The 12,651-nt window shown below is 37.4% G+C and overlaps 3 protein-coding genes across 4 annotated transcripts; 1 reads left to right on the top strand and 2 right to left on the bottom strand.

Annotated features, from left to right (window-relative positions):
- Positions 1-347: 347 nt before the first annotated feature.
- Positions 348-5,026, bottom strand: LOC145911210 (glutamyl-tRNA(Gln) amidotransferase subunit B, mitochondrial-like). 2 transcript variants are annotated; one of them, XM_082998474.1, is made up of 12 exons: positions 4,786-5,026; positions 4,561-4,723; positions 3,950-4,063; positions 3,700-3,883; positions 3,283-3,405; positions 3,090-3,203; positions 2,795-2,879; positions 2,609-2,725; positions 2,190-2,304; positions 1,593-1,726; positions 1,227-1,347; positions 348-875 (listed from the first exon to the last, which is right to left on the bottom strand). In XM_082998474.1, exons 1-12 carry the CDS (start codon positions 4,869-4,871, stop codon positions 702-704), a joined length of 1,530 nt encoding a protein of 509 aa, XP_082854600.1. In that variant the 5' UTR covers positions 4,872-5,026; the 3' UTR covers positions 348-701. The 2 variants fall into 2 exon arrangements, with proteins under 2 accessions (XP_082854600.1, XP_082854599.1); XM_082998473.1 differs by having other exon boundaries at positions 350-953.
- Positions 5,027-8,200: 3,174 nt separating this feature from the next.
- On the top strand, positions 8,201-9,654 carry LOC145910299 (epimerase family protein SDR39U1-like). The gene is made up of 5 exons (XM_082997372.1): positions 8,201-8,406; positions 8,479-8,588; positions 8,662-8,747; positions 8,802-9,073; positions 9,139-9,654. The coding sequence occupies exons 1-5, from the start codon at positions 8,385-8,387 to the stop codon at positions 9,552-9,554; spliced, it is 906 nt and encodes a 301-aa protein (XP_082853498.1). The 5' UTR covers positions 8,201-8,384; the 3' UTR covers positions 9,555-9,654.
- Positions 9,655-9,724: 70 nt separating this feature from the next.
- On the bottom strand, positions 9,725-12,084 carry LOC145910298 (uncharacterized). Its single transcript, XM_082997371.1, has 7 exons — positions 11,384-12,084; positions 11,157-11,324; positions 10,813-10,995; positions 10,594-10,752; positions 10,442-10,525; positions 10,116-10,265; positions 9,725-9,939 (listed from the first exon to the last, which is right to left on the bottom strand). The coding sequence occupies exons 1-7, from the start codon at positions 11,938-11,940 to the stop codon at positions 9,789-9,791; spliced, it is 1,452 nt and encodes a 483-aa protein (XP_082853497.1). The 5' UTR covers positions 11,941-12,084; the 3' UTR covers positions 9,725-9,788.
- Between the last annotated feature and the right edge of the window lie 567 nt (positions 12,085-12,651).

The following is a 12,651-nucleotide window of genomic DNA, read 5'->3' as shown; positions in this document are numbered from 1 at the left end:
GTAAACGCACAAAAAATATTCGTAATGTCTCGCAACACAAATAGGTGCATAATCCATAGATCCAAAATTGGGTCGCGGACCCCAGTTGTATAGTAAATGGTCCAATCGATATACGACAACCAAGATCACTAAGTAAGGGACTCCGCAGTGGCTCGATTCGACCTTGTAATATACGATAACATGAATCACTTGTATGTACCGAGGCCTTGTTTTATAACAAAATATTACAAACCATCCATTTGTTTATAATATAAAGACGCAGATCCACATCACTAAACAGTCGAGACTCATCCTACGCTGAAAGAGTTTTTAATCAGAGAGTATGGCCAATTATAACGCCATTACTCGCAATCTTTTTGATAATCGCCCAGTTTGCATCACTGAGCCAAAGGTCGAAGTTTGAAAATCTTCAGGTGACGAAAATAGACTTTCCTCGCGAGAATCGTGACTCCTTGAGGACATGCATCGGGTAATAACGTTCTAATACAGTTACGACAAACCGCATTTCCAACAAGTTGCGGAAACAACTCTGTTTAAACGAAAGATAGAGGAATTTTATTCCACTCAGACAGGCAAAAATTCTGCGCACATTTTTTTGTGCAAATTGCGATGTGAACTTTTAAATTTAACATTGTTTGTGTATTTTATGCTGTGACGTTGAGAAAAGTGCAAGTCAGACACCGGCAGCGTTGTTGATTATTTCAAGTTTTTTGAAGCTTTTTCTTTAATTCTTTTCCGGCGATCCAAGACAGGATTTTCGTGTGACACTTTCCTCCCGAAAGCAGTTTGCTCCGATCCACAACCAGGTTTGACATGTCTTTGAAAGATGTTCGCTTCTTCAGGGCTTCGCTAAACTCTGGGATTTCGCGACTGAGCTGGTCGATGGCGGTACCAACGAAGGCGGCGATAACGCTCTCGTCCGCTATTACCACCCAGTCGCGGTCGCGAGCAATCTGGAAAACATGCGATTATTCTTTCCAGAACGGGATAGCTTGTTCCTTTGCGAAAAGTGATCGCCAACAGCAATCCGCGGATCGAGCCATTGACGTACAACATTTATAACGGTTCAAAATGTTGAAACATCCTTAAAAGCGGACAAAGGTCAATCAGGTTTTTGAAATTGATTGTCATATTCATACCTCTGCCAAAATTCGTACACCAAATACATCCTCGTCAAGCGTGTTTTTTGCCAATATGTCAGCCGCTTTTAAAAGTGACGTGTATACCTGTACAGGAGTGCGAGTGTCTTCCAACGCAAGTTCAAACGCTTGTTTCGATTGATCCTGATTGATTTCCTTTCGATTTTCCATCAATAACAAGTCGGCCAACTCTTGGGGGGACACGACGCTGGAAACCAACAAATAATGTTCTGTAAATTGTACATTTTCAAAAGTACCCAAAGTAGAGTGTTTGTTAATTAAGTTAAAGTTTTGTTCAAAGATGATATGCGAGTAGGTCAGTTCGTAGCTGGTCAAGACCTTTATTATGATTTTTTTTAAAAAGGGGAAATGCTTGTTTGAGACCCCTGACAATATTTCTGTCATTTACTACAACGCCATTTATTAAATGTCAGTGCACGCTATATTTTGTACCAGTTTGCAGTTGTAAAAGCTGACTTTCGCTGCAGCTCGACCAACTTGATTTTCATCCAGTTATAGAGGAGCGTGGTTGGGAGGGCGGGAGCAAGACTAAGGACATCGTAATAATACGTCGCTAAATTGTTCTCCTGTAGATCAAAACAACTTCAGATACGAATACGTTTGAAAGAGAGACAAGTCGCTACTATTTGAGAGGAAAATACCACTACACCGGGTCACAAAGTTTTCGCCAAACTTGATCCACATACAAGTCTGTGTAGAATAGAAATCTGTACGAATTTTAATGATTAGGTGTGAACAGAGCAACCACCTGTTATTTTTGGTTTATATTTGAGTTAAAATACAACACCAAATTATAGTTCATATTCGCACAGATTTCCATGTTACGTAGGCTTATACGCGGATTAAGTTTGGCGAAGACTTTGTGACCGGGTGTTGTAGTATCTTTCTATTCAATGAACATACAATGGTGAAGTTCAACAAATTAGTTTGCACAATAAGAATATCACAAAATACGTAAAACAAGCCAAGTTTTCAGCACACCAGGGCAGAACCTGGAGGTATGTGGAGTGCAGTAACACGGCAACTTACCAACAGAAATGACGCTTGTGTGTGTGTCAGTCCGTGTTGCTGCATTAAAGTTTGGCGAAGTTCTCCGGGCAACCGCGGCATGCGTCTCCTCAATTCGTCCACGTTCACAAAGTTTCTTTAACGCAGCAAATAAAGTATATGTAACATAGACCAAAACCAGTGCAGCAGTCATAGTCATCGTGTGGAATAAGTTATGGACAACATGGGTTGCACATACACCGGGTTTGATAACTTTACAGTCGGACCTAACCGGGTTGTGATCGGGTTATGGGCAACTAAAGCACTTCAGTTTAATGTTTAGTACGTAAAGCAGCATGCACTTATTTAAGTAAAACATATGCACAATTTTTTTGCTAACGCTGCCAGGTGTGAAAATAAACTTACCAACAAAATACACATTTTCACCAATGTATAAATACCTGGTACTTTGTTCTGGTGTGTTTTCATCAGTGTACAACACCAAAGGTGGCAAGTTCGGCTCCGGCATGAAACGGTAATCCTGCTTCTCCTTCTTGTCTCGCATTGAAACGGTTACTCTAAAATTTTGTGACAGTAAGCTTGGGTGGTGCACACCCCACATGGCTATATAATTTCATCGTTTTTACCCTGTCACCTCATCGTAGTGCCTTGTTTCCTGTTCAATCTTTCCACCATTCTTGATGATGTGTTTCTGTCGCTGAATTTCATATTCTATGAAAACCATTTTACAAAATATTTATATAACTTGTGCACAAATATTAGACAAATTATATTATCATAGAAATCCTAAATTACTGAAAATTTACCATTTTTAAACTGTTTTTAAGGTGATAATCGAGTCTAGCATATTTTCCAGAAAATCACAATGCAACACACATATGTTACTGCACTTTTATGAGGATTTTTTATTATATTTCACACCTATAACATTTTTAAGTGCTGAAATTCCACTTATGTTTTTGATTTCTGCCCTGGATCCATGTGACCCATCCTTTTGCTTGATGGACAAATTGACATCTACACGTAATTGTCCCTCTGCACAGAAAAGTAAGTATGCATTAAAGGTTTGCCATGAGTAACAACAACATAAAAAAAAATTTTTATGTCAAAGAACCTTGCATTTTGCCTTCACACACTTCAAGAGTTTTCAGTGTCATTTGCAATTCTCTGACAAATGCGCAAGTGTCATCCACACCAGACAAGTCTGGGCATGTTACAATTTCCAACAGTCCCACATCTGTGATGGAATAAAAATACAGCACAACTGCCATACACCCTTTTTAATTTGATTTATAGAAAGCAGCAGTCCACACACAAAAATTAGGCCAATCAAGCAACAAATTTGTAGGGCCAAATACATATATTTATTTTAAGGGCAGACCAATAAGGTCATGTTTTCAAAGGAGTAAAAGGATTTCAACTTGATCGACTGAGAATTGAAAAGGCAGGTTTAACAGGTAATAGCTAATCTAAATACATAAAAATATTTAACAACAGAAGAATGAAACAAAATGTCCAGGTTTTAGCATACTTGCTCTGTTTAAGTCAATACAAGTTTGATTTCCAATATCATCATGCAAGCTTTTTCCACTGTCTTGCTCTAACTGTATTTGTTGAATGTGAACCTTTTTCAAAGTTTCACCGTCACTAACTGAAAAGTTGAAATGGCCACCGACTGCAATTGGACATCTTTGCTGGGTTATTTGATAACCTTGCTAAGAAAAAATTATGTCACATATTTGAACATCAATCCAAATACATAAAAACAAAACAAAACCTACCGGCATGTCAGCATAGAAGTAATGCTTTCTGTCAAAGTGAGATTTTAAGTTGAGCTTGCAGTTAAGTGCCAGAGCAGTGACAACAGCTGCTTCTACACACCTTACGTTAATCACCTGAAAAATAATCATCAAACAGTAAACAAATGCAAAACAACATAAATGACATGATAAACATGACACCATGTTACTTTTAAAAAAATGTGTTATATTATAATTATACTTTTACTATAACAACATTTTTTTTAATTTAAAATTTTGAATTATATTCACAGAAAAAGAAGCGAGCAAAGTCACTTCTACTAAAATAATAAATTAGCTAACATAAATCTGGGGAGTTCTTCATAGAAGTAAATATTAATTATTTATCATATTTATCACTGAAACTGTTTTATAAATGAACCATCTGAAAGTAGATATAAGAAACAAGCCCCAGTCCCAGCTATGGAATCTTACAGCCACTTATTAAAACTATAGGTGAAATACTGTTCTGCTTATTGTGTAGATTTGGAACAAATTATTTTGACAGGATTTAATGTTTTTAAGAACAGTCACTATGGCAAACTCCTGCAAGGTTTAGTCATACAATAATGGTTGTTAAAAACATAATTTACCGGTAGAGTCCCAGGCATTGCAGCATCATAGTTGGACACTAAAGAATTGGAGGGCGCCATAAACTTGTTTTCAGCCCCAGAGAAAAGCTTGGAATTAGATTTAACCTGGGCGTGAATTTCCAAACCAATAACGGGTGACAATTCCTCCACCTCAAAAACACGTCTGAATGTAAAAAAAGCTTGAAGTCAATTGCAATTTTCACATGATATTATATGGGAACGTACGGCAATTTTCTGAGATTTTTAACAACATTTGTTAATGAAATATGTCGTTGAAGTAGTCTTGACAGTGTTGATATCCTTAGTAGCATGGTCAAACATGAGCTAATCACTTAAACATTGTGTCAACATCATATCAGTTCAAACGACCTTTTATATTTCTGTTTTATTTCCTACGTGATCACCAGGGATTTCCCTTCGAGACAACCCGTCAGGAAGATACTTTTACACCGGGTCACAAGTTTTTTGCAAACTTGATCCACATATAAGCCTATGTAACATAGAAATCTGTGCGAATTTAACGCTACGATTTCGTGTGGTATTTCAAGTCAAATTTATAAACAAAAATAACAGGCTGTGGCCCTGTTCACGCCTGATCATTAAAATTCGCACAGATTTCTGTTTTACACATGTTTATGTGTGGATCAAGTTTGGAAAAAACTTTGTGACCCGGTGTAGTAGTATTTTCCAACCCGTCAAGCAAATGTACAGAAATCGGAGTACCGTAGTGAATGGAGCCGGAATTACCTGCATTTTATTTGGTACCAGTTTTAAATCTTTGTTTTATAATCAGGTTGAATAAGCCCATTTTTTAACAGGCTCTGATATGTTTATTATAAAGAGTTTGCCAGGAGATGGAGTCAGGTTCTGCGAGTATAAGCAGGATCAGGTGCGGAGTTGGGAGTTTGTTTCGTCGGAGCAGGTGTAGGGTCGGAGTCATATTTTTTACTCTGGACACCTTTGCTGTCAAGTGCGTATTTTAAAAGGAATCTGTTGAGAAGAAAATTCTTGTCAGCAACTCTGTGTGCAAGGTGCTTTGCAAATTTACAAAGTATCACCATGACTTTTACACAATATTGCTTGCAGCTAGGCCTCTATAAAATTTCCTGATTTTTACAACTTAGTTTCGGATTTAGTTTATTTTGACAATACACTATATTGCATTGGTTGGGTCAGATTATTCTTTTTGGGGGGTTATTCCTGAAACGACACTGCGAAAAAATGATGTTGGAAGCTAGTGGAAAGCGCAAGGTACAGGTCGCGATGTTTTTTTATTGCTAAAAATGTACGGTCTATGTAGGAAACCACAGTGTTTAGCAGCTGTGCTGAAACTAACCCATCTGTACACTGTGGTGAAAGTAGAAACTTTTTCTTAACTTACACAAAAATAAATCAAAAAGTTTTCCAATACCGTGTAATTTTTTTGAGAAGCGAATAAATTGGATAGAATTTCTCGTAAATATTTGGTACGCAAAGGTCGTTGTATTCGCGGAACGTGGTACCGACAAGAGTAATTTTACCAGGGTCGTTATATGACCGTGAGAATGCCTAATATTTAAGCGTGGGAATTAAGCATAGATTTCGTGAGAAAATCGTTTATGACGAAAAAGTAACAATGCCAAATAATGACATTTTATCTCATAGATTTCTGGTTGTATCGCAAGGAATACAACAGTATAATTTATGCAAGACCCTTTACATGTACCGACATCTGCGCGTTTCAGTGACTTGTTGTCAGTAAAAATTAAAACATTTCCTGGCGCCACGACTCGACAAATTGTATAGCCCACCGGTATATTTTGTGAATAGGCCTATTGGTGTTCAAATATTGCGAGGGATTTCTTGATACTAGAGGACGGCATGGCTAAAAACATCCTCATGGGTAAGTTTTGTTGAGTATAAACTCTGATGTAGATTATACAAATTCCTAATGATGTTAGCCTGATTGTACAGTTGGTGCCGAATCTGGCCAAGTTGGAAAATTTCTTCAGCAAACATTAATAAATTCAAACTATGAAACAACGTTGCTACGAAGTTGTAGAACGACACTGATGGTCAGTATAACATTTCAAATAACTTTCCAACTTCGTTTTCAAAAACGACACTTTAGGGTGAGAAAGGAAAATTGCCAAAAGATGTCAAGGCTGTGATAAATATTGTCGGGGAGCCAATCTTAAGTCGATTAAGAAGGTAGTTTTCACCAAATATATGTAGGCCTTTGGTATTCTGAAAATTTTACTTTTTATTAAATCAGATGGGATGATTGTGTTTACCATTCAATTCAAAAGAGTCGCGTTGAAGTTAGTCGTTGCATAATGGAAGCAATTGCGGCAGAAATTAACCCACCAGAAGTGTTTCTAACGATTTCTGCACTTACCTATTATCCGACGCAACCAAAAGAAATATACGTCGAAGATTCAATTCCTTCAGAACCCGATATCTGGTCCAAAGTTACTACCGAGTTGGAAGCCTCTGGAAAATGCTTTTCGGCTGTTCGACAAGCAATTTTGCGTTGCGGTAAATGATATACGCTTACTTTACAGATACTACTGGACTTTTATCACTCTCACTTTTTTTTCTCAGGTGTAGTCCTCCAAAGGCCAGGTGCCAATTTAACAAATGCAAGTCCGTTGATTTGGTCTGGTAGAGGCGGTGGTTACGGCACAGGCATGCAATGGTTTCCTTGGATCCATGCAGACGACCTGGAAGGAATATTTCTACACGTTATTCATAATAGCAAAGTCGAAGGAATACTCAATGCCGTTGTGCCAGAGCAAAACACAAATCTTGACGTCGTACGAAAGCTGAGATCAATTTCAGACAAACCATATTTTATTCCAGTACGTGACTTTGTTTTGAATGAAGCAAGTGGTTGGCCACGATCAGTTCTGTTGATGAAAGGCCAAAACGTTTATCCAGAGCGAACTTTAAAAAGCGGGTATGAATTTAAACAGCCAGCCCTGCTCTGCGCATTAAAAAGGATCCTAGGCCCGTCGAAACCTTAGTGCATAAGTAACATATAATGGAAGTTTTATCATTTCCAGTGTACTATGTGGATGGCAATCGGGTATTGAATTAAAAGTCCTAAAAGACATTGAGCCAGATTTTTTATCTTTTTCAAGGAGTTGCAACTACTAACTTTGGCATTAAATTTTATTAGATTGAGGGCTAAAGTTATTCACCTGTGTTACGACTTCATGCAATAGATCCTCTTGTAGTTTGGTGACACTTTGTATTATTATACCACCCCGAGTTGCCAACCAGCACTATTGGCCTACAATTACTTTCGGCAACATTCACCATCTTATTTTTGAAAGCCTACATATCTATTCCCACGTACGCCATGCGTTTTTCCGTTTCGCTGTGTATTTTGCAACAACGAATTCGAACCCAGAATATCCTGGCCAGCAATCCTGAACAAGCTTTCTTCCTATATGGGTCGGGCGCCTTCTTGACCATTGTTGCCAATTGCCAGCCCGTCCCCGTGTTTTCTCCCATCTCTGATTTGTTCCGAGGAGCTCGCGAGCTCCACCTTGCGATACATGCAATTACTCTTCTTGTATTCGTTAAGGCATTTTGCAAGATTGTGACTTTTTTCGTTATTCTTTTTGATTTGCCTGGTTGACTTTCTACTTTTTATATTGATATATCCTGGGTAGCTACAGTACAACACTCATTTGTATTTGCATGTTGTGTAGTACGTACGTAACTTGGTGGTGTAATTATTTCGTTACTAAAGTTGTGTGTTATTGTTTAAAGGGGACTTTTTACTATATGCACTACAGAATTACCTGATTTTCATTTAAACCTGCAAATTAAAGAACATGGCTGGAAAAATCATTGTTGGTAATTAGAAACTTTTGTTTACTGTATCTAAATGCAATTTTTGCAAGGACGCCAGCTAATACTTCTTCACAGGAGGTGGCACTGGCTTTGTTGGACGCCATATTTGTAAAAGTTTGAAGCAATCAAATTACACACCACTAGTCGTATCTAGAAACCCCACAGGATCTAATCAACTTTCTTGGGTGGGTAAGTGTGATGATAAATATAGGGTATCCTCAACTAACTGTGTGACATTAAAGAAACTTATGGTTTTAGAGTGATATCCAAGCCAAAGGTTTACCCAAAAATGTGAAGGTTGTAATCAACATTGCTGGTGAACCAGTTCTTAACCCACTTAAAAGGTAATAATTTAAAGTTGGCAAAACAGAGTTAGTATCATCATTATATTTGATCAGGTGGAATGACAATTTTCAGCGCTCAATACATGATAGTCGAATTGGAACAACCACACTCCTTAGGAATGCAATTATTGAAACAACTACCCCTCCTGAAGTTTTCATCGCCATGTCAACAGTGGGATTTTATCCAGCAGATCCAACAGAAGTTTACAATGAAGATTTCATCCCATCTGGATCTGACTACTGGACCAAATTAACCACAGATTGGGAGAACGCTGGAAAATTTCCATCATCTTTTGACAGTGTTCGCCATGTTATAGTTCGTTGCGGTAAAACATTTCAAAGTTCTGCATGAATGTTGTGACAGATTTGGTTGCAATTGCTTATTTTTAAGGTGTCGTCCTAGAAAAAGATGGAGGTGCCTTGCAACAAATGTTGCCCTCTTTTTGGATAGGATTAGGTGGCAAGTATGGAAATGGTAAACAGTGGTTTCCATGGATACATGCCAAAGATTTGGCAGGAATCTTTTTGCATGCCATCGAAAACAATCATGTTCATGGTGTGCTTAATGGAGTGGCTCCAGAGGCAACGACTAATAATGAATTGGCAAAAACCCTAGGTGTTGTAATGGGAAGACCCAGTTTGATTCCATTACCTGGTTTTGTGTTGCAAACAATGTTTGGTTCACCACGGTCAAGCATGCTTTTAGATGGTCAGAATGTTTACCCACAAAGAACTCTTGATAGTGGGTTTAATTTCAAGTTTCCAAAACTATGCAGTGCTTTAGAGGATATAATAAATCAAAAATAAGGTGAAAATGTCATCTCAGAGATGGGTTACATTTATTTCATTTCACGCTGCTATTTCTTTTTGTTGAGTTTCCAATAAAGTTGTGTGCACATTTTGTCTGCTGCCGGGACTGCCAATTGCAACTTAATTAGTTGTGTGCCTACATGCCAAGTATGTAGTTGACAATGTAAATTCCAGTACGAATGGTTTTAATACTGTATACAATCCTACATCATGTAAAACGAGTCAACAAATCTAAAAATCAACTTCAGCACCATGAGATCCAGCACATTCTGATGCTGATGGCACAGTATCAATGTCCCCAACAATATTCAGGCACACATCATTTACAGATGTGTAGTCTACTTTTTCATGGAAGTAAGTATACGCCACAAGATCTGGTTTTCTGAAAACAACATACATAGTATTACAAACACACATAGTAAATTTGTTTTTAATTAATTAAGGCAATTAATCCGCTTCGCTAAAATGCGGTAAAGTGAGCGCTACAAGGTGAATTTTGTTCTTTTTTGATTTGCTGGCGCTTATTTTATAAAATGAATATACACCATCAAGGATCACCTTTTCACAAGGTCATATACGTCATCATCACAGATTAGATTGCAAAATGACAAATCCAAAAACTTGAGTTTGGGTAATCGCAGATCAAGGCTTTTTAACCAATTCCCCTTTAGCATCTTAACACCAACTAGGTTCATTTGCCTGAGATTTCTACAAAATAAGTACTTTTTACTGGGCTACAATTATTTGTTATGAATATATTTATAATGTATACGAGACAAACACCAAAAAAATATTCTGCTTAACAACCAAATTTACACATCTTTAAACTTACAGAAACACTAAAAATTTGTTAGGCCTACATTTGGTGTAACTGAAAAACTTACCGACATGACATTATCATTTTCTCAATTGCTGTGTCAGTAACTTCTGGGCACCACTGCAAAGTTAGTTCTTCCAGTTGTGGGCAACTAAGTAAATTTGTATATCTACTTAAGCATGTTTTTGAACTGTAAATTTGTGTTGTCCTTATTCAAACCTTGTCGCAATAGCAATCACAGTGCTGTCTTCAATGCATAGGCAATCAGCCAAAGTAAGCTGTTTCAAGTTTTCAACACACTCATGCAAAAAAAAGTTTGTGAGCATGTCATTGCTGATTTTTTCTGATTCAAGTTTTTTAAAGCACAACCGATGCAACCTGTATAATACCACAAGCAAGTAAACAAAGGATGTTGCATTCTGACACAGCACAAATTACCTTGCTTTACCAAACAGACCCTTAAAACTTTCATCAGTAAGGTGATTGCAAAATGAAATTTGAAAGTTTTTGAGGTGAGGCAAATTACAAGCCACAACTTTAACCGATGCATCACTAAGTTCTTCACCATCTAGTATTAGCGTCTCAAGCATGTTTTGCTCAGACACAAACAACGCAATTCCACTGAAAATACATGAAGTATTTAGGCAACAACTTTATGAAGCTTTGCTATTAAGTTAATGATGTGGCACTAACAAAGAAATACTTGAGTTATCGTACTTTACAAATTACTTCAGAATCATCATGGTGTAAAAGTTTTTTACAAAATATCAACAGACGCATACCAGTCTGAAACATGAAGAACGCCATCACTGATGAAGTGTCTTAGCTTTGATGGCATCTGGGCCATACAAGAAAATCCCTCATCAGTTATTGATGCACAGTGAGAAATATTCAGGGTTTTGAGGTTTCGTAAACCTTCCAAAGGTTTAATTCCATCATCATTAATTTCCCTATGAAGTAGAGTGTGTTAGTACTGCTGAGAAAAAAAACCTTTAATACAGAAACATACTTGCAACTGTCCAGTATCAAAACTTCTAGTTTGCAACAATGTCCACAAATTTCTTTGAGCACTGGGGAAGTAATGTACTCACAAAAAGACACATCGAGATATTGTAAATTAACAAATGAGTACAGTGTCGTTTTTTCATTTTCCCCCAAGACGAAATCATCATAGTACCGACTGAACTTAAGTTTAAGCACAGCAGGACTCACACAATCAAAAAGCGGACAAAACATTTTTGTATTTGTAAGTTGGCCATCTGCTATTAGTGTTTCTGTCAGTGCGTCAATTGCATCATCACCATGTACTTCAAAGTCGTCATCAAACTCCAGAAACTTTGTAGTGGTCTGCTCTTTCATTGCACTCATATTCACATCTTGCCACAAATCTGGGTCCAGTGACAGCAGTCGAAAGAACTTGCAAACGTTTCTGATCGTAAAAAGCACAGTCGGTTTTGGAAGGTATTGAAAAATGCTCAACCAAAGTTCAGTTGGCAACTGCGAACACACACTCAAGGCAATGTCATTGTCACTTGCCGGTGATGAAAAAGAACAACATCCATCCATGAAAAACAACTTGCCAACGCATTAAAAAGTCATCGAGTTATTATTGCCGCAGAAGGCTAAAATTCCTTATACGGTTGAGTTAAGAAATAAATTTAACAGCTTTTCTGGTGAATATACATCGTATCTTGAAAAATGACGTTAACCTGCCTTCCGGAAGATAAATTAAATTAAAAATTTGAGGAAACTGAGCATGCAAGAAACGAACAACGATTGAACACAAATTGTAAACAAACAAATTGCGCCACCAAACGGCATGGATTTGATCACCGCAGTATAAAATTTACGTCCCTGTCCTAACTATCAATTTCTGATTTGCAATTCCGGTAATTTTTTATTTCGGCACTCATACACGACAAATCTATAAAGTCAACAAGAATACTTCAATTACGGCTTTGTAAGAAACTGGCTTCGAAGAAACTAAACCCACTGCATAATAGACATTTTGCGGCACTTGATCAAATCCTGCCGGTAAATCTCGGATTGCGAATCCTCTAGCCAGCATCATCCGCTGTATGATGAAATACATTACAAAAACAAAAACACTTCAGTTGACTTTCAGTTGCATGGTTGTTTTTTGTGTGCAGTTTATTGCTTTTATTACTACCTACTACGTTATTTTGCAGAAAACTGACGATTCTTGAATAAGCGAAATCAATTTTTCACAATAAAATCTGCTGACGTTAATCCGAAACTTGTTGCTTCATTATATTC

This window comes from Ascidia mentula, chromosome 8 (assembly GCF_947561715.1).
Source record: "Ascidia mentula chromosome 8, kaAscMent1.1, whole genome shotgun sequence".
Classification (NCBI taxonomy): Eukaryota; Metazoa; Chordata; class Ascidiacea; order Phlebobranchia; family Ascidiidae; genus Ascidia; species Ascidia mentula.
Note: the sequence above shows the minus strand (reverse complement) of the source record. Positions and strands in the feature narration are given on the sequence as shown.